Consider the following 22,754-nt stretch of genomic DNA (forward strand, 5'->3'; position numbering starts at 1 on the left):
CTTTCCCGAAACCCTTACTCTCTGTGAAGCCATGCTTACTTTAGCATCTACCCAAAACTTGACCCTGGGACAAGACGCACATTCACTGTACACTCAGGTACTACCTTTGAAGGGAACTCCAGAAGCACCATCTTTTGGGGTTACAAAGAGCATTATCCCAGCTTCAAATTCACCAAAGACTTTCAGCTTCCCAGTAAGAATTAGTGACTAAGGAATCAGTTGGTTTAAAACCTTAGTGAACCCTGAACTTGGGAACTGGGGACTTTAGGAATCTGAGGTTGGATCCAAAAGTGTACAATTCTTAGAACCATGGTGCTGCTCTTGTTTTTAATGGTGGGGACTGGAGCTGGAGGAGGGGGGGAAGAACTGCTAAAAACATGTGCTGGGGCTGGAGAGATGGCTCAGAGGTTAAGAACACCGGCTGCTCTTCCAGAGGTCTTGAGTTCAATTCCCAGTAACCACATGGTGACTCACAACCATTGATAATGAGATCTGGTGCCCTCTTCTGGTGTGTACATGTTAACAGAACATTGTATGCAAAATAAATAAATAAATCTTTAAAAAACAAAACAAAAAAAAACAAAACAAAAAAAAGTGCTGCTCTTTCAGAGAACCCTAGTTCTGTCTCCAGCACCCACATGGTGGCTCACAACCATCTGTGACTAGTTCCAGGGGACCCCATGCACTCACACACATGATGTACATACATACTTGCAGGCAAAACGCTCATACACATCAATAGATCTAAAAACATTTTCAAAATATGTTGGGGTTTTGGACAAATTGAGTATTCAACAAACGTTAGGAAGCCTCTGTTTCATAGCTTGTTGTCTCACGAAACTAAAGCATGCCTTCCTTGGTTGGAACCAATGGGCAAGGCAAGAAGCAATAGAGAGGGAAAACTTGGCCCATTACTGAGGTTAGGGTGGAAAACACACTTTACAAGAAGCAAATAGGAGCCAGCCTTGGTGGTTTTAATCCCTGCTCTTGGGAGGCAGAGGCAGGTGGATCTCTGTGAGTTTGAGGCCATGCTGGTCTGTAGAGTGAGTTCCAGGACAGCCAAGGAACACAGAGAAACTCTGCCTTGAAAAAAGAAAACAACAACAAAAGTTCTTCCTTGCACAGATCGGAAACTAATGGCCCTGTTGTTTTCCTGTCCGGAGGACCAGGAAAGGGTTACTGTGTGGACCAGGAAGCAGAGGCATTGGCAAAGGGGTGGCTCTAGAGAAGGAAGTTATAAGGAGTGATAAGCCACTGACAGTTGGAGTGCTCTAGCAAAGCATCCTGTAAACCCTGCAGTAGGGGTCACCCACACCTTTGCCTGATGGCATATTTGTGGGCAGTGGCCTCAGACGCATTGTAGTGCTGGATCGCAGGATCTTTACCACCAGGAACCAGGGACAGTCACCACACCATTACCCTAACTTGAAACATAATCTGCATCATAGGCAGTAAAAAGCTTCCCACTGTGGAAGCTCAGAGAGTCCCCTACAGGGAGGAGTGGAAGGTGTCTTGGCACCTTACAGTATGCCAGGCACCCTTACAGATACCCCAAAGTGGCCTCCAATCAGTGATGAGGTGGATGTTATCAGTCCCCATATGATCCCAGCAGCACCAAGGACCCGGTTTTGTTTGTTCGTTTGCCTATGGTCATTCAGTTAATCAGTGGAACTAGAGACTTGAACTCAGGACTCTTGTTCCAAGCCATCAGTTTGCTCCAAATCTTATCCCCTCCCGAGTTCTCAGCTTCTCTCCAGCCTCTTTGTCTTCTCTCAGCTCCAATTTCAGCCTGGGCAACCATGTGCCAGGGAGAGCTGGGAGGAACCTCTTGGGCCTGGGCAGGAAAAGGGGTTCCCCAGAGGCACCTCCCCATAACCACTTCCCCCTTTCAGATACCTCCCAGCACGCTCTGCTTCTTTGAAAGAAATCTCTCTGGTTCCTGAAGCTCAGAATGTGGAGGCACAACAAAGACTCAGATAGCAGCTCAACCTCCACGCTGTGTCCCCACTCACTTTGTACAAGGGGAAACTGAGGCTGTGACTGGGAAAGGACTTGCCCAGAGTCGCATAGGAAGTACCAACTGCACGCTGCTGCTGTTCCTTCCTAGAGCCTAATTCTTTCCCTCGGGTACCATGCTGTTTCAAGATTGCCATTTCTCAGATGAGGAAACCGAGGCACACAGAAGGGAAGAAGTCACCTAGCCTTATTCATGTATGCAGGGACAATGTTGAGAAACAGCCAGCCTCCCTGTTCCCTGCTCCAGGGGCCCGTTATGGGTCAACTGCAGTGCCCTCTAAGAACTTGCCCAGCACCCGTTGGCAGTTGTCCTCTTTCCCCCAGGCAGAAGGTAGCAAGGAGAATACAAGTGCCATCGCCATTGAAGGCTCCCAGCTTTGCCTGCCCTTCCTGGGTACTTGGGAGGAAGAAGAGGCTGGGGTGGTAGGGATTGGAGCTTGCCCCACCCTCTAGCTAGGAACTCACCCTCCAGAGTAAGCTAGTTTAAATTCCTGTTCTCCATCCAAAACTCAGACTCGGGTCTCCCAAAACCACAGACCTGTCCTGTCACCTCTGGAATGCCTGGGGTGATACCTATGCACCTGCTATGGATCCAAACTGTTCTGGGGCAGGGGAGGCCAGGGAAGGTGGCAGTTGGGGCTGGGTGGATGTGAGGACTGGATAAACAATTCTCTGCTCTTTGAATTCGGGGCTTATGGCTCCAATGTGACTCCTCTGACTGAGTTTCACCCCTAAATAATGATAGACTCAACTCCTTCATTAACTCTTGCTGACACTTAACCCATGACAAAATCTTGTAAGCCCCTGGGGAGATTGAAATGATAAAAACCTTGTCCTCATCTCTAGGAGATGACCGGTCCTGCAGGAAGACAGGCAAAATAACCTGTTTGATAAGAACTGAGATATTTAAAGCACAGATGTTACCCACAGAACCCTACGCTGGATTCCTGGCCTTTTTCTGGTGCCCTTTCTTCGTCCCCCAAGCCAATCAGTCCTCCAGTCCTTAGAGTTTACCTCTTCAGTATCTTCCAGACATGTGTCCAGTTCCTTTGATGTCATTCTCCACCGCCTTCAGCCTTGTCCATTCCTGACCTGTCTCTGCCTTCTGCCTTGACCTTCAGTGTGTCTTCCATGGTACAGCCTGGGTTTTGTTTTGTTTTAGATTAAAAAATTATGTGCATAGGGAGAGAGAGAAAGTGTATTTGTGTGTGTGTGCATGTGTGTGTGGCATATGTGTACACGTGAGGTTGTTAATGGGTTTAGGGAAGAGAGTGTTTATGTGTAACATATGTATGTATGTGAATTCAAGTGTTATGTGTTGGGAGAGAGAGAGAGAGAGAGAAAGAGAGAGAGAGAGAGGTGTTTATGATGTATATGTGTGAGATGGCCAAAGAATCTAGAAGAGCATGTCAGATGCCTTGGAGCTGGAGTTACAGGCAGATGAGCCACTCAGTGTGGGTCCTCTGCATGGTCAATGCTCTCTTCCAACCATGGAGCCATCTTTCCAGTCTCACGCTGCCTGTTACTGAGACAGGGTCTCACTGTGCCCGCTATGGGCTCTACCTCCAGATACCAAGTGTTAGGGTTACAGGTATACACAACCACACCTACATCTGACTCTTTCTTCTTTCTTTTCCTTATCTTTTTTTTTTTCTCTTTTTGTTTTTTCGAGACAGGGTCTCTATGTGTAACTCTGGTTTTCCTGGAATTAGCTTTGTAGGCCAGGCTGGCCTTGAATTTCCTGAGTGCCAATATTAAAGGCATGACCACTGCTACCCGGCCCTGACTTATTTTTCTAAAACTAAGTCTGACCTACTTCTTTTCTGCCTAAAATTCTTCCATGGCTTCCCCATTGCCCTCCATATCAGAAGTGCAAGTCCTCTATGAACTGGCCTTGGCAAAGATGGTGGGTACACGTTTGTCTGCTGCTAACCAGTGCCCCCCCACCACAACACACACCCTCAGCCTACTCCCATGACTCCTTAACCCTTCCGTTCTCCTGCTTTCCTGCATTTGTCTTTGTTTCTATCTGTAAAGTGCTCCTACACCTCATGTGCCTTCCACGGAGCCTTTAAGGGCCTTCTAAATGACGCCTCCACCGTGAAGCCTTCTCAGATTTCTTCAGGCCCTACAGGAGCTGCATGAGCACCTCCAAGAAGTCTAGTAAGGTATGCCTTGCTTCAGTGGACTTTGGCTCCCCCTAGGGAGACAGGAAGAGAAGTGACCCAGGTTTTCCCTGGGTCCTCTTCCCCACCCCCACCCCCAACCAGACAGAGAGAGCTTTGGCCTCTGGTAGACACACGCAGTACCAAACTCTCAAGGTGACACTGGAACTCAGCAATTTCTGGCAGCTCTTTTGTTTTGTTCTGTTTTGTTTTTGTTTTTTTGAGACAGGGTTTCTCTGTAGCTTTGGAGCCTGTCCTGGAACTAGCTCTTATAGACCAGACTGGCCTCGAAGTCACAGAGATCCGCCTGCCTCTGCCTCCCAAGTGATGGGATTAGAGGCGTGTGCCACCACCGCCAGGCCTCTGGCAGCTCTTGAGACCTGGGAAAAGGGAGACAGATTGAAAAAGGGCTCAAGCTATTTTCCAAACTCCTCTACTCAGGTTCTGGAACAGGTAAAGGATCCTGGGAGCTACTGAAGAGAGGTGCTATAAAGATCTCTGAGGGGGAGAGATGGCTCAGCGGCTAAGAGCACTGGCTGTTGCTCTTCCAGAGGTCCTGAGTTCAATTCCCAGAACCCACATGGTGGCTCACAACCATCTGTATTGAGATCTGGTGTTCTCTTCTGGCCTGCAGGCATCCATGCAAACAGAACACTGTGCACATAATAAATAAATAAAAATCTTAAAAAAAGAATCTTGAGGGGAGGTTCCGCCATGCCTTGAGCCTTCCCAACACCCCAGCTTGACCTGATTCCAAGTTCCTTGCTCCTGTGACAGCCCTCCTCATACTCCCGGCACCGGAGCAGGCTTGCTGATGTCCTGCCCAGAGAAAAGGAACCAGGTATTGACTCTGAGATCTGTGCACCATAACCGAGGCTCCATGAACCAGTTTCTAAAGTTTCCCCATTCCTTCTAACACTCACCGCTCCCAGAGCACTTGCAGCCCTAAGTCGCAGAGAGGGCCCAGCCTGAGTTTGTGAAGGAAGCGAAGTCAGAGGGTAGCCTCATGATTCCCAGGCTCCCCCTGGGGATCCATCAAGCCTGGTGGTCCAGGTGGCACTGAAATCTAAAAAGCAGATGTCTTGAGTCCCTATGCTCAGGACCACAAAAAGGAAGCAGGATCTGCTGCCCCCAAAATATTGTCACCCTTTCCTGGCTCTCTAATTGGGGACAAGGAGTTGGTCCTTTCTGAGCCTCACTGCCCTCTGCAGTAGAACACGGACAATGCCATCTGCCTGGCACATCCCGGGATACTGGGCACACACCCATTTGGAGCCTGGCACCGAGGAGGCTCTTGCTTCTCTGTTGTGGCCGCTCAGTGCAGACACAGCTGCTGCACCTCAGTGTCTTAGTCACTGCTGCTGTGAGGAGACACCAGGACCACGTAGAGAAGGCTGGCCTTGAACTCACAGAGACCCACCTGCCTCCGCCTCCCGAGTACTGGGATAAAAGGCGGCGTGCTCCACCACCGCCTGGCTGCCCACGGCAACTCTTATAGAGAACACTAGTGCCTGGCTTGTGATTTCAGAGGTTTAGTCCATTATCACCGTAGTGGGGAGGATGGTGGCATACAGGCAGGCATGGTGCTGAAGAAGTAGTTGAGAGCTATTTCCTGATCTGTAGACAGAGAGAAAGAGACAGACACACAGAGAGAGAGAGAGACAGATAGAGTGAGCCTGGCTGGCGTGGGCTTTTGAAATCTTAAAGTCTGGAGAGATGGCTCAGCGGCTAAGAGCATTGCCTGCTCTTCCAAAGGTCCTGAGTTCAATTCCCGGCAACCACATGGTGGTTCATAACCATCTGTAATGAGGTCTGATACCCTCTTCTGTCCTGCAGGCATACACGCAGAAAGAATATTGTATACATAATAAATAAATATTTAAAAAAAGAAAGAAAGAAATTTTAAAGTCTTTCCCCAGTGACACACTTTTTCCGATTAGGCCACCTCCTAATCCCTGTCAAACAGTGCCACTCCCCAGTGACTAAGCATTTAAGTATATGAGCCTATGGGGGCCATTCTTACTCAAATCACCACACCCACCCAGCTACAGATTACCCCAAGGACCCTCCCTGTCAGATCCTCAGCATCCCTTACCTTGAGTACTTGGAATTCTCTTCTTCCCAGGACTTCCTGGGGCTCCCGGCTAACTGTGCAGGAAGACAGCTTTGCTGACTTCCCTGGGTTCTGCACGGAGACACAGGGCCGATGGGCACAGGGTGAAAATATCTCCTCCAGACTCCTCTGCAGTTCCTTCGACCTCCCAAACTCTAATGTCAGGGTATCTGCTTTCTGAGAGGAAGAAGTTTTGCAGGGTTTACATTCTATTTACATATATTCGCCTGAAAATCCCTGACTCTCAAACTCATGCCCTTCTTGGGTGATAATGAAGGTTGATGTGGAGAGCACCTTAGCAACCACCTAGGCATCTGGGATACCCTGGGCTCTCAGGCAGACAGGCAGCCCTGCAAACAGGAAAGCAAGAACAGTAGGGCCCATAAAAGGTCCATGTTGTTGGGGCCCCCAGTGGGAGGGCCAGTGGTGTGGGATGTCCTTCTGTATATGTGTTGCTTTTATTGAATAATGAATAAAGCTGTTTCAGCCAGTGACTTAGCAGATTGAAGCCAGGCAGGAAATCTGAACAAAGATATATAGAAAGTAAGCAGAGTCGAGGAGATGCCATGTAGCTGCAGAAGGAAAAGGACACTAGAACCTTACCAATAAGCCACAGACTCATGGTTATACATAGATTAATAGAAACAGGTTAATTTAAGATGTAAGAGTTAGTTAATAAGGGCTGGAAAGACGGTTTAGAGAACTGGCTGCTTTTCCAGAGGTCCTGAGTTCAATTCTCAGCAACCACATGGTGGCTCACAACCATCTGTAATGAAGTCTGGTGCCCTCTTCTGGCATGGAGGTGTACATGCAGGAAGAACATTATATACATAATAAATCTTTTTTTTTTAATTTTTTTTTTTTTGAGACAGGGTTACTCTGTAGCTTTGGCGCCTGTCCTGGAACTAGCTCTTATAGACAAGGCTGGCCTTGAGCTCACAGATGATCCACCTGCCTCTACCTCCTGAGTGCTGGGATTAAAGGTGTGCACTACCACTGCCCAGCTTATATACATAATAATTTTTTTTAAAAAAGAATTAGTTAATAAGAAGCCTGAGCTAATAGGCCAAACAGTGTTGTAATTAATATAGTTTCTGTGTGATTATCTGTGTCTGGGCAGCCCGGACATGGAAAAGCAGTCGTCTTTTACAGACCAGGCCATGAGGGTGGTAACTTGAAGCAAGATTTCTTCCTATTGTTCCCCAGGGACACCCCACCCAGGCTAGAGTCAGAAGGGTTTTCCTCCCTCAGGTCCTAGAGAATTGCTATTGCCGCTGCTGGTTCACCCTCACTGCCAGGGCTCAGCAGCCATGGCTCCAGTCTCCTTACCCTTCCCCGTGGATTTCCCCCCAGTTGCTCAGCCATTCACGCATTTTCTCCTTTATCCTCCGTGTTGCTCTGCCTCTCTGTGAAGATCCAGCCCTGCTGCTGTCTCCACCACTTGGTCCTTGTCAACAGTATTAACAGCGGCCATTGTCACCATGTATGGGTTACCTGTTACATCCAGGTGTCGCTCTTAGTCACATGGCGGGGCGGGGAGGGGGGGTTCGCTTGTGTGTGTGGAGGTTAGAGGTCAGTGTTCGCTGTCTTCCTCAGTCACTTCCTACCTTACTTAAAAAATAGTTTATTTATGTCATTTACTAATTTATTTGAGACAGGGTCTCTATTATGTTGTCCTGGCTGTGCTGGGATTTGCTATGTAGATCAGACTGGCCTTGAGTCCAGAGATCTGCCTGCCTCTGCCTCCAGTGCTGGGATTAAAGGTATGCACACTATTGCAGGGCCAGGACACACCTGGCTTCTCTGTGGGAGCAGAGGATCTAAACTCAGGTCTTCATGTTCACATAGCAAACATTTGGCTGTCTTATTCACATCCCCAGACTCTCCGACTCCTTATCATTGCTCCTGCTATAAAGTGGGTGCTTAACAAACACTGGATAAATGGGTAGAGAGTGGTTTGATTATGGAGCATGTGCTTGGCACCTATGAGTCCTTGGGTTTAATCCCAGCATGTGCAAATGCACACATGTGTACACACACATGAACAAGAGAGAAAAAAGAGCGGCTCATATTAGGCATGGTGGTGCCCGCCTTTCATGCCAGCACTGGTGAGGCAGAGGCTGGCGGATCTCTGTGGATTTGAGGTCAGCCTGATTTACCAAGTGGGTTCTAGGCCAAGGCCAACCATGACTACATAGAGAAACTGTCTCAGAAACAAAACAGGGCTGTAGAGATGGCTCAGAGGTTAAGAGCACTGATTAGTCTTCTAGAGGTCCTGAGTTCAATTTCCAGCAATCTATGATGAGATCTTGTGCCCTCTTCTGGCAGAACAGCATATAATAATAAATAAATGAATCTTTAAAATAAAAAAACGGAGCTCAGAGATGAGCCCTGACGTTGCCGTACCACCCTTCATGCCTGAAGCCACCGAACTCTCAGCCAATCCCTGTGCAACAATCCCCACACCACCCAGCAGAGAGAGAAGTAACCTTAGGGAAGTGACTCCTTGTTCCATTTTGAAACCCTTGGAGCCTTGGAAACAGCTGTTAGCAGCGTAGGCAAATCAGTGGGTGGTCAGGGTGCCTAGAGGCAGGAGGCCTGGCCCAGCTGGGGGAGCAACGGACTGAGCTGAGGAAGAGCATGAAGCCATGGGGAGACGGGAGGGCAATGAGCTCACTCCTTCAGCAAACCCTCTGAGGGGCTGTCCTATGGCAGGCCCCACATGGGTGGGGTGGGGTGGGGACAGCTGAGGTGAAGGAGGTGTCAGGGAGAGCAGAGGCTGCCGGCTTCCACCTCTAGGGGTTTGCCTTCTCTGACCCTCCCTACAGCAGGGCCAAGCTTTGCCCACAGGCATGTACATGGCTGCTTAGAAGTCAACATGCAAATGACCCCAATAGCCGTCGATAGGATCCAGGCAAACGAATATGACCATCTGAACAAGTCCCAGGTTGCATCCGATCTGTAAGGAAGAAGGAGAGACAGAACAGCCCGGACCCACTCTGTGCTGTAGAAAAGCTAAACATGTGGATCCATGTTGTGAATTCACAGAGTACTGTCTGAAATACACTGGGAACTGCAGTTTTGAGGCCAAGGGAAGGAGTGCCTGTCATTCTTTGTATTGCTTTTTCTTTCTTTCTTTCTTTCTTTTACTTTCTTTCTTTCTTTCTTTTTCTTTCTTTCTTTCTATCTTTTTTCTTTTCTTTATTTATTTCCTTTTTTTGTTGTTGTTGTTAGTTTTTTGAGACAGGGTTTCTCTATGTAGCCCTGGCTGTCCTGGAACTCACTCTGTAGACCTCGAACTCACAGAGATCCTCCTGCCTCTGCCTTCCTAGTGCTGGGATTAAAGGTGTGCACCACCACTACCCGGCTTATCTTACTTTTCAATTGTTGTGATAAGCATGACCTGGGCAACTTATAACGGAAAACACTGAATTTGGGGGTTCATGGTTCCACAGGGGTAGAGTCCACGATCACCATGGCAGGGAGCATGGCAGCAGGCACATAGCCATGGTGCTGCAGCAGTAGCCAAGAGCTCACATCTGATCCTCTGGTAAGAGACAGAGAGCAGGAGCTAACTGAAAATGGCTTGGGATTTTGCAACCTCAAAGCCCACCCCCAGTGATACACCTCCTCCAACAAGGCCACACCTCCTAATCCTTCCCAAACTGTTCCAAGCTTTCAAATACACCTGCTTATGGGGCTCATTCTTACTCAAACCTCCATGTACACTTCCTTTATTTTGTTTGTTTTTGAGACAGTGTCACCTGTAACTCAGGCTGCCCTTAAACTCTCAGCGTCTTCTCCCCCCAACCTCTTGAGAACTATAATTACAAGTATGCAGCACACCTGGCTTTATTTTTACACTTATTATTTTTTATTGTTTTTTTATTTTTTATTATTTTTTTATTTGGGCATGTGTGTGCCATGTTACAGGTGTGAAGGTCAGAGGGCAACCATGTGGAGATTGAACTCAGGCTTCTAACTCCTGCACCATCTTACTGGTCCTGATCTGTTTGCTACTATTACTATTTTTACCCAATTTGAGATAAGGATTCATGCAGCCAAGGCTGGAATTGGACTGTATTACAGATTTGGGCAACCACAGCCAGCCCCACCTCCCACCGAGGCCTGATATCTGGGGTTCTCCTCGCTGTGTGTTTTCCATCTTGCTTCTGCACGGTCCAAGGTGGCAGCTGAAATTGTCAGTACAATGACATCAAATGGATGGACGGATGCAGACTGTTCTTCCTCTTTTCTATCCCCACAAGCTGCACGTTGGGATTGGCTCCTCCCTCCATCCTGCCTAATCTGCCTGTATGATTGGCAACAGTTTCCAGCTCTGGTCATTGGTGACTTCAAATTCGCCAAGGTGGCCACGCTTCATTACCAGATGATGACTTCGAAGCCCAGCCCCGTAAGGATCTTCAGCCTGGTGGCTGACCTTAGAGCAGCAGCCAGGGCTTCTGTGTGTCATCACGGCAACTTGGAAAGATGGAGGAAAGAACTCCAACATTTTTTTTCTTTAAGATTTTATTTTGTTTGCTTGGTTTATTTTTTTGGGGGGGGGATTTTCTCTGTGTAACAGCCCTGGCTGTCCTTTCACAGAACTTCACCTACCTCCGCCTTCTGCATGCTGGGATTAAAGGCATGAGCTACCACCGCCTGGCAAGACAGACTTTGATAGAGGAGGCAGACACAGGCAAGCCTTCATGCAAAGTGAGCTGAGGGAAGGGTGAAATGTCAGGAAGAACCACAGATGCAAAGGCTTGGACAAAGAAGAAAGCAGGATGGCTGGAAACAGGAGACCCAGGGGGCTAAAGGACTGGCAAAGGGGAGGCTGGCCCCTGGGCAGATGGATGTGGGCTTTGCATGGACGCATGTGCACATAAGAAGGAGAGAGCTACGGAGTGAACTCACATGTGCCTGGTGGTACCATATGGGAGCAGGAGCTCCAAGGCCAGGCAGCAGCTGGAACCACCCATGGGTCCCAGGTTCTTGTGAGGTACTTCAGCAGCAGCAAGAGAACCCCTTGGGAGCACAGGGTGGGGGTGGGGCGAAGACTGCAGGCTGCATTCCTGAAGGTGTTTGGGTGCTCTGGAGAGGAATGGATCATGTCTGCCTGCTCTGAGCCTTTCCACATCCAACCAAGATGTTGTCCCATTTTACAGATAAGAAAATGAGGCCCAGAGCTGTGGAATTGCTTGAGTTGGCATTAGCTGAGTTTGTGCCCTCCTAGCTCAGCTGGGACAGAATGTTCTAAACAAGACCCAAATTCAGGCCTGGCAGCAAGTACAGTGCCCGAATTGTCAGTCTTCTGTCTGCCAGAGAGTCCCAAGAGTGCCCCCCCCAACCCTGGCTTTGGGGCAGATGCTTAATTTTAGGGATGCTTTAATTTTAGAGATAGTGGAAAAAGCTTCCAGAATGGAATCCTGGTGTTCTGCTTAGGCTAGAGTCAGAAATCTTCGACTCCAGCCCCAGGCCAGCCCCTCCAGCAGTGCCACCATCCAGCATTGATGTCATCGTGAGTGAGCACACTTACTGGGCTGGTGGCTATCTGTGCCATCTCTAAAAGAGGATCAGAGATAGCGCAGAGGGTTGGGGAGGTGACTCAGTGGGGAAGAGCCACTGCTGTGGAAACATGAATCTGAACTGCCAGCATCCACGTCGAAAAGGAGGAATGGCTAGGTAACCCCAGTACTAGGGCAGGGGCGTGCAGACAGAGACAGGCAGGTTCCAGCTGTTTGGCCAGCCAGGTAGCCAAAATGTCAAGCTTCCTGTTCTTGGAGAGACCCCGTCTTATGGCAACAAGAGGGAAAACAGCAAAGGGAGACAGACACCCAGCCTCCTTCTCTGGCTTCTGCAAGCTCACAAGGGTGTATGCTCCTGCGTGCTCACATGCACTGCACAGATACACTACACTACACACACACACACACACACACACACACACGTATACTACACACACATGACACAGATACACTACACACACATCACACAGAGATACACTACATATACAAAAACACAAGTCACAGACACCACACGCACATATGCTAAACTCCAAGCACAGATACACTACACACACAGATACACTGTACACACACCAAACACACACACACCACAAACACACACACATATAGAAGTAAAACTGACCTGATAAAAAATATCCCAGATGAAATTCCTTTTTGTTGGGATGATTTTGATTTTTTGAGATGGTTCTCATGTGATTCAGGCTGCTGGCCTTGAATGCATTAGCTTGCATCCTCACTGTAATTGATGATGACATTGAACTCATGATCCTCCTAATTCTACCTACGAAATGCTGAGGTAACAGGTATGCATCACAGTGCCTGGCTTGAAAATTAAAAAAATAGAGGCCTTATGTAGCCAAAGCTAGCCTTACTATGTACCCTTATGTAGCCAAAGCTATCCTTATTACTATGTAGCTGTGGCTGGCCTTGAACTCCTGATCCTGAATGCTAGATTCACACCACCACACCTGACTCCCAGTTCCTAGTTTGGAAATATCTTTAACAAAAAGTGTGTTGAGCAGTGTGGTGGCAGTGCACACCTTTAATCCCATCACTCGGGAGGCAGAGATAGGCAAGTCTCTGTGAGTTTGAGGACAGCCTGTTTCCAGGACAGCCAGGACTGTTAAAAAGAGAAACCCTGTCTCAGAAAAAAAAAAAAAAAGTTTGTCTTTATTTTTAATGATGTGTCGGGTGTGTGTCCAGATCAACGCACATGAATGCAGGTGCCTACAGAGACCGGAAGTGTGTGATCGTCCTGGAGCGGAAGTTACACATGGCTGTGAGCTGTTCAACATGAGTGTTGGACATTAGTTAGGGTCCTTTTCGAGAGCAGTGCATGGGGGGAGGCAGGTGCATGCCTTTAACCCCACCACTCAGAAGGGAGAGGCACGTGGATCTCTGTGAGTTCAAGGCCAGTCGGATCTACAGAGAGAGCTGCAGGGTAGGACAGCCAGGGCTACACAGAGAAACCCCGTCTCTAAAACCCAAAACCAAACCAAAACAAACCAAACCAAAAAAGTGAAAGTCAGAGGACAGCTTGTAGCAGTCAGTTCTCCCCTTCTATTATGTGGGTTCTAGGGGATCAAACTCAGGCTGTCAGGATCGCATAGCAGGCCCCTTTCCCCACTGTGCCATCTTGCTGCCCTCCCACAGGAAGCATCTTAAAGGGAGACAACAGTATGAGACAGTAATCCCTCCCTCACCCCATCCAGTTCACATACAGCCCAAGACATAGGCCGGGAATCACGGGGTGGAGACAGGTCCTTTATTTAGGGGTAGACCCTAGACTGGGTTGTTGAGAAGCAGCAGATCTCTGGTACTAAGCTGGCGGCCCAGCTGGCTGGATGAGACATGAGGAGGTTGAAGGATGCTCTCAGCTACAGGTGCCAGGCCCAGGACAGGAAAGAATGTCAATCATCAGCACTAAAGCCTGCTTGGTGCCCTGTGCCTACAGGGACCGGAAACTGGTGGCCAAAGTCCCACCCCCAGTGCCCATAAGGCATTCAAGAGGGTGGCCTCTGAGTCCTCTGTCCCTTCAAGGTGGAGCCAGGACCAGTGGGGTCAGATTCTGTGGAGGCCAGACAGAGAGAACACTCAGGGGTGAGGCTCCCCCAGCCCACTTTACAGAGAGCAGGAGCAGCTAGAAGAATAAACACTATAATGCAGGCTTCACAACTGGCCCTAGAGCACACACAGCAGGCACACCAAAGCCTGGCCCAGCCCCTTCCTCAGAGAAAACCACACTGTACACACGGCCCTGGCTGCTGCTCATGGCTGCAGTGGGCTGAGGACTGGCCTGGGACTGTCACCTACTGGTTCTCTTCCCTGCTGGCCGCATGAGGAGACAAAAACACAAAGGCTTAGCCAGACCCTGAGACACTGAACTCTGAGGGCTGAGTCCAGGTCCCACCCAACATCTGGCAGGGACAAGCTCAGCTAGAGAAAGAAGGGGTATTGCTCTCGTGGGGGATGTTAGGAGGGTAGTCATTGTCTTTGGGACCTCCTCATAGAGAACCGTTGCCAGGTTGCCAGGCAGGAGGGAATAGGGAGGACGGCTGGATCCCGCTGCTGGCCAGGTACTCACAGTGTTTGGTAAGTGCTGTCCTTGACCTTGAGGAAGTGCAGCACAAAAAAGGCTGTCGCTTGCAGGCACAGCACCAGCACAATGCCCCCGATGAAGCTGGCTCCGTCAAAACTTGGGCTGTGGGCTTCAGGGACTAGGGGACTCTCTGTAGGGTGAGGCAGAGTGGAGGTTACAACAGGTCACCGTGGACCCAGATCCCACATCTGACACCCTGAGGCGTCCTTCAGTCATCAAGATGGGGCCCATACTATCGGGCTCCATAGTACAGTTGAGGGCTGTAGTTACAGTTCGGGGTGGAGACCTTGCCACGGGGGGCGGGGGAGAGGAAGAGAGGAAGGGAGGGAGAAAGAGAGAGAGAGGGAGGGAGAGACAGACAGAGAGACAGACAGAGAGAGGGAGGGAGAGAGAGACAGACAGAGAGAGAGACACAGAGAGAGACAGAGAGAAGGGGGGAGAGAGAGAGGAAGAGAGGAAGTGAGGGAAAAAGAGAGAGAGGAGAGAGAGAGAAGGAGGGAGAGACAGAGAGAGAGACACACAGAAAGAGACAAAGAGAGGGAGAGAGAAAGAGAGAAAGAGAGAGAGAGGAGAGAGGGGGAGGGAGAGAGGAGAAAAGGAGAGGAGAGGAGAGGAGAGAGAGAGAAGAGAAAAGAAGAGAGAGAGAGAGAGAGAGAGATCAGTCCATTTCAGGCTCTTTAAATCCTGCAAGCTGGTGGAAGGGATAGGGATAGTTAAGGCTAGGCAGGGTGACCCTTGCCCAGCCCTGTTCCTGAGTTGCTCCATAGCTTTATCACACATCCTCTCTGGGCCTCCTGGTCACATGGAACCAACAGTGACCAAGTGCCACTGCACCCTTCCTGTCCCTCACTAACCCAGTAGAGAAAGGATGACCTGGAACTCAGCCACCAAACCTCCTTGGAGCTAAGACCACAGCTTGGAGCAGACAGAATGCACAGGCCCTCAGGACCTCTAGCCTGGAGTTCTCGCCAAGAGAGGAAGGAACAGAGGAGAGGTGGCGGTCCAGGACCAGCAGCCTACAGAGGGGACAATGAAGACTAAACAATGGGCCAGACCTGACTTGTCACCTCCAGGCTTCCCTGAGCCTTCCCTCTGCCCTTCCCCCTTTGTAGGGAAGGTCTTAGGACTGAGTTACTAGTCCAGGCTTTGGTAGCTACCAGTTGGACCACGTTACCCATCGATTCTGACCAGAGATTTGATTTCAGGCCCTGGGCCAGGTGCCCAGGGCAGGAAAACACTGGTAAGTGGAGGATCATTCTGGGACAATGGACAAGGGGCCCAATTGGGAACCGGGTCTCCGTCCCAGAGGACGTGGACAGTGCAGAATCCAAGGACACAAAAGTGGGAGGGGTGGCCCTGCTGCAGCTGAAGCTGAGAGTGCAGAGAAGGATGCTGGGAGAAAGGACAGAAAAGGAAGAAGTGAGCTGGGCACGCACAGCAGACCTGGGGCTCAAGCCGAGGGAGCCGAGCCATCAATAATTTATCCTTTAAGATCAGTTTCTGGCTTTAATTAACCAAGAGCCTCTTCAGCCATCCTGGCTAAGTGTAGTGACCTCTAGGCCTTGGAAGGGGAGACGGGACCTAGAGGTGGAGGGGTTCCTCCCCTGATCCTCTGAGAACCCACTTTGGGGCCCTCAGCCTGCAGCAGGTGGTCTCCAAGGGCCTCTCTTAGCACCTGGAGCCACACCTCCTCAGCTCCAAGCAGGGATCCGGAGGGGTCACCCTGAGTTCCCAGAACCCGTGACAGAAGCTGCCATTTCCTGACTGCTTTTGATCCTGATGCATCAGACGGTGAAGTGGGCCTTCCACAGCCTCATAAATCCTCACGGCTCTGTGAGGCAAGTGTCCGTCCAACCTATCTCACAGGCGTGGAGAACTCAGAGGACTGAAGTCATGGAGCATGCCAGTGCCTGTGCCCCCACGCTGCCTGTTCCTCTGCCACCATCCTAGCCCCCATTCCTCGGGGAGGAGCCTACCTGTTGTGCTTGTCTTCGGCTCATGGGTGGGATGGTGGTGGGATGCTGAGGAGACAGGGGGTCCAGGATGAAACAGCTCTGCCTCCGATCAGGAAGCCTAACCTGGGTCAGTAGCTGGACCCACCTCCCACTCAGACTGCACCCTTGCTCCATTCACGCCTGGTCATCCAGTCTCTTCCCACAACTGGGCCCCATCTCTGATGCCACTTGCTTGAGGAAGACCCCTCCATCCCAAAGACCTCGCTGTGCCTTACTACACACAGTGCTAGCTCGCCCAATTTATAGGCTAGGACACCAGCCAGGGCAAGATACAACTGTTCGTGAACAGGGGCCCAGCTGTTCATGGGTGCAGTCTGCTCCCTGAGATAAATTAGTGCCTCCTGGAAGAGGTCTGTGGCTGGGGACACCTCCCTCCCCTCCCTCCCTGTGGGCTTAGAGTGAACACCCTTACCTGGGCACGACTCTGACCGGTTATAGACAGAGCAACCCTCCTTGACCACCTCAGCTTGGACCACACAATGCCCTGGTGGGAGAAGAAGCAGGAAAGAGGTTTGGGGAGAGAGCTGGGAGGTTAGGAGGCATATAGACAGGAGGGTGGGCTCGGGAAGGGCCCAGCGACAAACCTGGCTCCTCTGGCCCGCATTGCTGCCAGACGCAAACCGAGAGGTTGTGGACTCTGTCCACACAGCGTTCACAGTGTGCCAGGTGTTTGCAGCCCCCTTGGGCAGTAGGCCAGATGTTCAGGCGGATCAAGGCTGCCCGCCCAAAGCCCCGAGCTCCTTTTCCTGGGAGTGGGGGTGGAAATGGGAGGAAAACAGCAGAGTGCTAGGTACCCACGCTGCCCCACCTCCCCAACTACTACTGGCCCCTCTGCACAGGCCTGGAGCTTCCCTTGCCTCCCTCTCCCCTACTCCCAACTTCTCCCTTTATGTACTCCTCAAATCCCCAGGGGCATTTGGAGTCACCTCCTCCACACATCCACCCTCTCCTAGTCCCCCACACCTAGAACCTGTAAATATGCACTATGGTCTTAATACACTCCTGGAGCCCTAAAGACATTGAAAAAGCTCCCTCCCCAAGCCTAGATGTGCATGAACAGGAAGCTAAAGTGAGGTACTTGTTCCACCTGCTCCTGCCTTGCCCCCTCATCAGGCCCTGCCCAGCGTTACCAGCTATAACCAGCTGGGCACACAGGAGGAGGCAACAACAACCGCCGCAGAGAGCAGCACGCAAGGCGCGGGGTCCGGATGCGGCCATGGGCGCCGGGGGCCGGGACTGGGGGTCGGCGGACCGGACAGCTGGTGTGGCGCGTCCTTTCTTGACTCCACTCGCCGAGCTTGCCAGAGTGAGACCTGGGCAACGGGGGCGTGGTCGGACAGGGGCGTGGTTAGTGGGTGTGACCGGTAGGAGGGTCCAGGTAGAGTTTGGCTCTGTCATAGCGGAGCCAGGGAAGAGGGGGCCAGAAGGAGGCGTGGCTGTGTTCGCCGATTTGGGGCGGGACTGAACAAAAGGGGTGGGGATCTGTCGGGTCACTAAGGGCAGCCGGACACTGGTGGTACACAAATTTAATCCCAGCATTCGGAGGCTGAGGCAGGAGAATCTGAGAGTTCGAGGCCAGCCTGGTCTCCAGAGTAAATTCCAGGACAGCCAGGACTACACAGAGAAGCCCTCTCTCGAAAAACAAAACAACAAAAGGAGTACAGAGGTTCAACGTTATGGTGTACTCTTTAATCCCAGCATTTGAGAGGCAGAGGCAGAGGCAGAGGCAGGTGTATCTCTGTGAGAACCAGGCCAGGCTTGTCAACATAGCAACTGTGTTTTGGTGAGTTTTTCTGGAGTCACAATGTAGCCCTGGCTGTTCTAAAACTCACTATTGTAGACCAGTGCTGGGATTAAAGGCATATGCCGTTGCCTCGAGACAGTCTTTAACCCTGCTTGGCAGGTGAGGCTCGGAATAGGTGAGTGACCAGTCTGAACCCACAGTTGTAAAATCTGGGCTTAATTCAGGCCAGACCACACAGCATGCACACTCTGGTCTTTTGACGGATCACCCAGGACTCAGCTATCCCACACCTTTGGCAGCCTATTCCCACAAACCGTGGTGCGTTCTGCCTCAACCTCATCAGTCTTCTGGGTATTGGAGGTGCCATCACTAGATCAGTGGGCCTTTTGGGATCTTCCTGGTAGTTCTCTCCTGCCCTGGAACACATTCTTGGGGAACACCTCTTCCTCCCCCGACTCCTCCTCAACCAATTGTGGCTGTCTTAGCCCAGAGCCTGAATCTGTCCTCTCCTGGGATCACCTTCATTGTTCTGCTGTCAGATCCCACTTAAAAGCCAGCAAGTAGGGCTAGGAATGTGGCTCGTTTTGTAGGATGCTTAGCTAGTGTGCAGGAAGCCCTGGGCTGGACCCCATGACTGCCTAAACCAGACTGGTGGTCCATGAGTGTTACCCCGGCACTTGGGTGGTGGAAGCAGAAGGGTCAGGAGTTCAAAACCATCCTTTGCTACAGAGGGAGTTGGAGGCCAATCTAACTCAAGTCCCCTGCCTTAAGAAGCGCAGGGTCAGCCCTGCATAGCAGCACTTGCCTTTAAGACCAGCACTCTAGAGGCAGAGGGAGTCAGCTCTCTGTGAGTTTGGGGACAGCCTGATCTGCATAGAAAGTTCCAGGATAGTCAGGGTGATGCAGAGAGACCCTGTCTCAAAACAAAACACACACACACACACACACACACACACACACACACACACACACACACACACAAGGGCTTAGTAATTAAGAGCACTGACTGCTCTTCCAGAGAATCTGGCTTTGATTCCCAGCACCAAAATGGTGGCCCACGACCATCTGTAACTCCAGTTCCAAGGAATCCAGCGCCACCTTCTGGCTTCTACAGGCATCAGGCATGAAAGTGGCGCACATTCAGGCAAGATATCCACCCTGTATCTTAAAAAAAAAAAAATAAACAGGGGCTGGAGAGATGGCTCAATGGTTAAGAGCACTAACTGCTCCTCCAAGGGACCTGGGTTCAATCCCCAGCCCTCATGTGGCAGCTCACAACTGTCTATAACTCCAGTTTCAGAGAATCCAGTATCTTCTGGCTTCCAAGGACACTGCACACATGTGATACACAGACATGCAAGCAGGCAAAACATTCATACCCACATGCCAGCTCACAACTGTCTTTAATTCCCATTTCAGAGGAACTGGCACCCTCACACTAACATCAATGAATAAAAAAATAAATCTCTAAAAAATTTTTTAAAAATAAAACTAATTTTTTTTTTAAATGGAGCTCTGGTAAAGTTTTATTAAAGGAAAACTTTTTACTTTTCACCAGTCTGTTCTGGCATGCTTCTAATAATGTCAGAATCAGCTGGGTCAATGATGGCCAGTGTGCATACTCTGTAGAATTTTCCACACGCTGTGCCCAACTCAGTGTGATTGCCACTGTAGTGATGGACAGCAGTTTTAGCCAACACGGCATAGTATTCTATTTCAGATTTCCTCAAGGCGGGGCAGTTGTTGGCGAGGATCACCAATTTCGCTTTGCCCTGTCTGATCATCTTCAGAGTCTATTTGTATCCCAGCACGTACTTCCCACTTTTCATAACAAGCTGGAGCCGAGAGTTGATCGACTCCAGAGACTTTTTCGTCTTCTTTGCGGCCACCATCTTCCTGCCTTAGGTGCGGGACGGGCCCTAACCAAGACCAGCCGCCAAGATGGCCGGGGAGCGAGAAAAGCAATAAAACTAATTTTGTTTTAGAGTACAAGTGTTAAATCTGCATTTATGTCTGTGTACCGTGTTTGTGCCTGGTGCCCTCAGAGGCCATAAGAGGATATTGGATCCTCTGGAATCCTCTGGAACTAGAGCTATAAAAGGTTTGCCAGGCCAGGTGGTGGTGGTGCATGCCTTTAGTTCCAACACTCAGGAGGCAGAGGCAGGCAGACCTCTGTGAGTTCAAGGCCAGCCTGACCTATATAATGAGTTCCAAGATAGTCAGAGCTACATAAAGAGATTGTCTCAAAATAAAACAACAAAAGATGTAAAATATATTCTAACCAGAGCGCTTAGCTAATGTCCACCAATGTCCCATGGCATGGCTGTGTCATGTTCAGTTGGCAGCTTCTCAGAGGAAGTTACAACGCAGCTGGGCCTCCTGGAAGGGGTCACTGTTTCCTGTGCACCTCCGTCTGAGTGTCATTAAGCCTCTGTCTCCTGTCCAATCACCCAGGTTGAATCTCACTGTTGTTTCTACCACCACCAGTTAAAATCCTCAGACCCCAGTTCCCCATGTCGCCTGGGCCCTGACCCTACAGTCCCAGTCCCTTCCTGAGCTGGCCCTCACTCAGATGTCCACATCTCTTTCAATTAGCAACTTGTCGACATAACTTGTCCTCCACATGGAACTCCTGACTCTGGGTGCATGTTGCTTGTCTCAGGTTTCCCCCATTATGTCTCCTGTCTTCGATAGCAAGGCATTCTTCTTGCTTTTTATTCACTCATTCATTTATTTGATTGATTGATTGATTGGTTTTTCGAGGCAGGTTTTCTCTGTGTAACAGCCCTGGCTGTCCTGGAACTAGCTCTGTAGACCAGGCTGGCCTCGAACTCACAGAGATCCGCCTGCCTCTGCCTCCCGAGTGCTGGGATTCAAGGTGTGTGCCACCCTGGCCCAGTATTCTTCTTTCCTTTATCCTGGCTCTCTACCCTTGGCTCCATCTGTCTAGCTAAGTAATCCACTGCTTAAAAGCCACCACTGAGGAGAATCCTTGATAAAGAACCACTCCAGATCGCCCCCTCGAGCCCACCAGCGCCTCCCAGCTCATGGCTCTCCATCACCCCCTGGAGTTTCTCCTGAAGCCTTCAGGGCTCAGCCCTGTGCTCCCTTGGCTCCCCTGTTCATCCAGCAGTCTCTCTGGTCCTCATGCTCTTCCTCATTGCTGGGCCCTGTCCTGGAAAGTCAAACTCATCTGTTCCGTCTATAAGTGACTCATTTCCCAACCTCTCTACTGGAAAGACCTCTCCTAATTATTCTACGTGCCAGCACCTGCTTTCCTTTGGAGCACGTATCCACTGCATAATTAACTGCCTGTTTGTTTCCTGGGCTACATGCTCCATGATGGCAGAAGTCACGGCTTGCTTCTTCACAGGCGAACCCCGCTGCACACAGGATGAAGTAGGGCTCAATAGCCCTCCTGTCCCATTGTCTGTGTATGTTTGCCCGGCCCACTGCTCTAGGAGACCTCCAAGGGCTCCCCATATACTTGAGGTCCTATTCGGCATCTCTTTGTATGTTGTCTGTTTTTCTCTGTTAAGATAGTAATTCCTAGCCGGGCGGTGGTGGCACACGTCTTTAATCCTAGCACTCAGGAGGCAGAGGCAGGTGGATCACTGTGAGTTCAAGGCCAACCTGGTCTACAAGAGCTAGTTCCAGGACAGGCTCCAAAACTACAGAGAAACCTTGTCTCGGAAGAAAAAAGAAAAGAAAAAAAAGAAAGAAATTTCTGGAAGACAACAATGTTTTTTATTGTTCACTGCAGTGTTTTTCTCTGTGCGTGGCAAATAGCAGATGCTCGGCATAAATGAAGGTGAAAACGCAGGAGTGTGACCTGAGTATTGCTCTGTCCCCACGCCCACCCAAGACCAGAGCACCATTGTTGGTGAATGCTTGAATGAGGGTGGGAGAGATGGTTCAGAGGTTAAGCGCATGTGTTGCCTTTTCAGGGGACTTGGTTTAATTCCTAACACCTACAGCTCAGAACCTTCAATAATAGCTCCCTTTCCAGAGGCCCTGACGCTTTCTCATGGCCTCAGAGGGTACCGGACAAACAAGTGGCACACAGGCATATATGCAGACGAAAAACCTACACACATAACATAAAAATAAATTAATACAAATTTCAGCAGGGCAGTGGTGGCACAGGCCTTTAACTCCAGCATTCAGGGAGGTAGGGGCAGGGGGAATCTCTGTGAGTTAAAGACCAGCCTGGTCTACAGAGCGAGGACAACCAGAGCTACACAGAGCAAAACACTAACAAACAAAAATTTAAAAAGAACATTGGTTCAGTGACTGGGCCTATGCAAAAAATAAAAATGTGCTAACTGTCCAGACTCCTGAATTTTGGACAAAGTCAGAATAGAGACTAACTCTCTGTGCTGCTCGTACAAGCATGGGCAGACACATGTTCCTCTCCTTGGATGTAGGCCAAAGGTCTCCAGGCTGGTGGAGAAGAGAGAAGGAACGTTTTATCCGGGGCGCACATGTGTAAGCTCACGTGGTAGAGTGCCTGTTTCGCATGCAGGAAGTCTGGGTTTGGTCCCCTGCCCACACAAAAGCACGTGTGATGGTGC

The 22,754-nt window shown here is 50.2% G+C and overlaps 1 protein-coding gene and 1 pseudogene across 3 annotated transcripts; both read right to left on the reverse strand.

Annotated features, from left to right (window-relative positions):
• Positions 1-13,565: 13,565 nt before the first annotated feature.
• Cd164l2 (CD164 molecule like 2) lies at positions 13,566-17,742 on the reverse strand. Of its 3 annotated transcripts, none has more exons than XM_048434107.3 (6): positions 17,567-17,742; positions 17,021-17,182; positions 16,849-16,920; positions 16,398-16,442; positions 14,407-14,551; positions 13,566-13,699 (listed from the first exon to the last, which is right to left on the reverse strand). In XM_048434107.3, the coding sequence occupies exons 1-6, from the start codon at positions 17,652-17,654 to the stop codon at positions 13,696-13,698; spliced, it is 516 nt and encodes a 171-aa protein (XP_048290064.1). In that variant the 5' UTR covers positions 17,655-17,742; the 3' UTR covers positions 13,566-13,695. The 3 variants fall into 3 exon arrangements, with proteins under 3 accessions (XP_048290064.1, XP_048290063.1, XP_048290065.1); XM_048434106.3 differs by having other exon boundaries at positions 13,566-13,890; positions 17,567-17,739; XM_048434108.3 differs by lacking the exon at positions 13,566-13,699 and having other exon boundaries at positions 14,403-14,551.
• Positions 17,743-19,682: 1,940 nt separating this feature from the next.
• LOC125400497 (large ribosomal subunit protein eL30 pseudogene) lies at positions 19,683-20,144 on the reverse strand (annotated as a pseudogene).
• Positions 20,145-22,754: the final 2,610 nt, after the last annotated feature.

The sequence above is a fragment of the Myodes glareolus genome, chromosome 3, assembly GCF_982192425.1.
Source record: "Myodes glareolus chromosome 3, mMyoGla1.1, whole genome shotgun sequence".
Lineage (NCBI taxonomy): Eukaryota > Metazoa > Chordata > Mammalia > Rodentia > Cricetidae > Myodes > Myodes glareolus.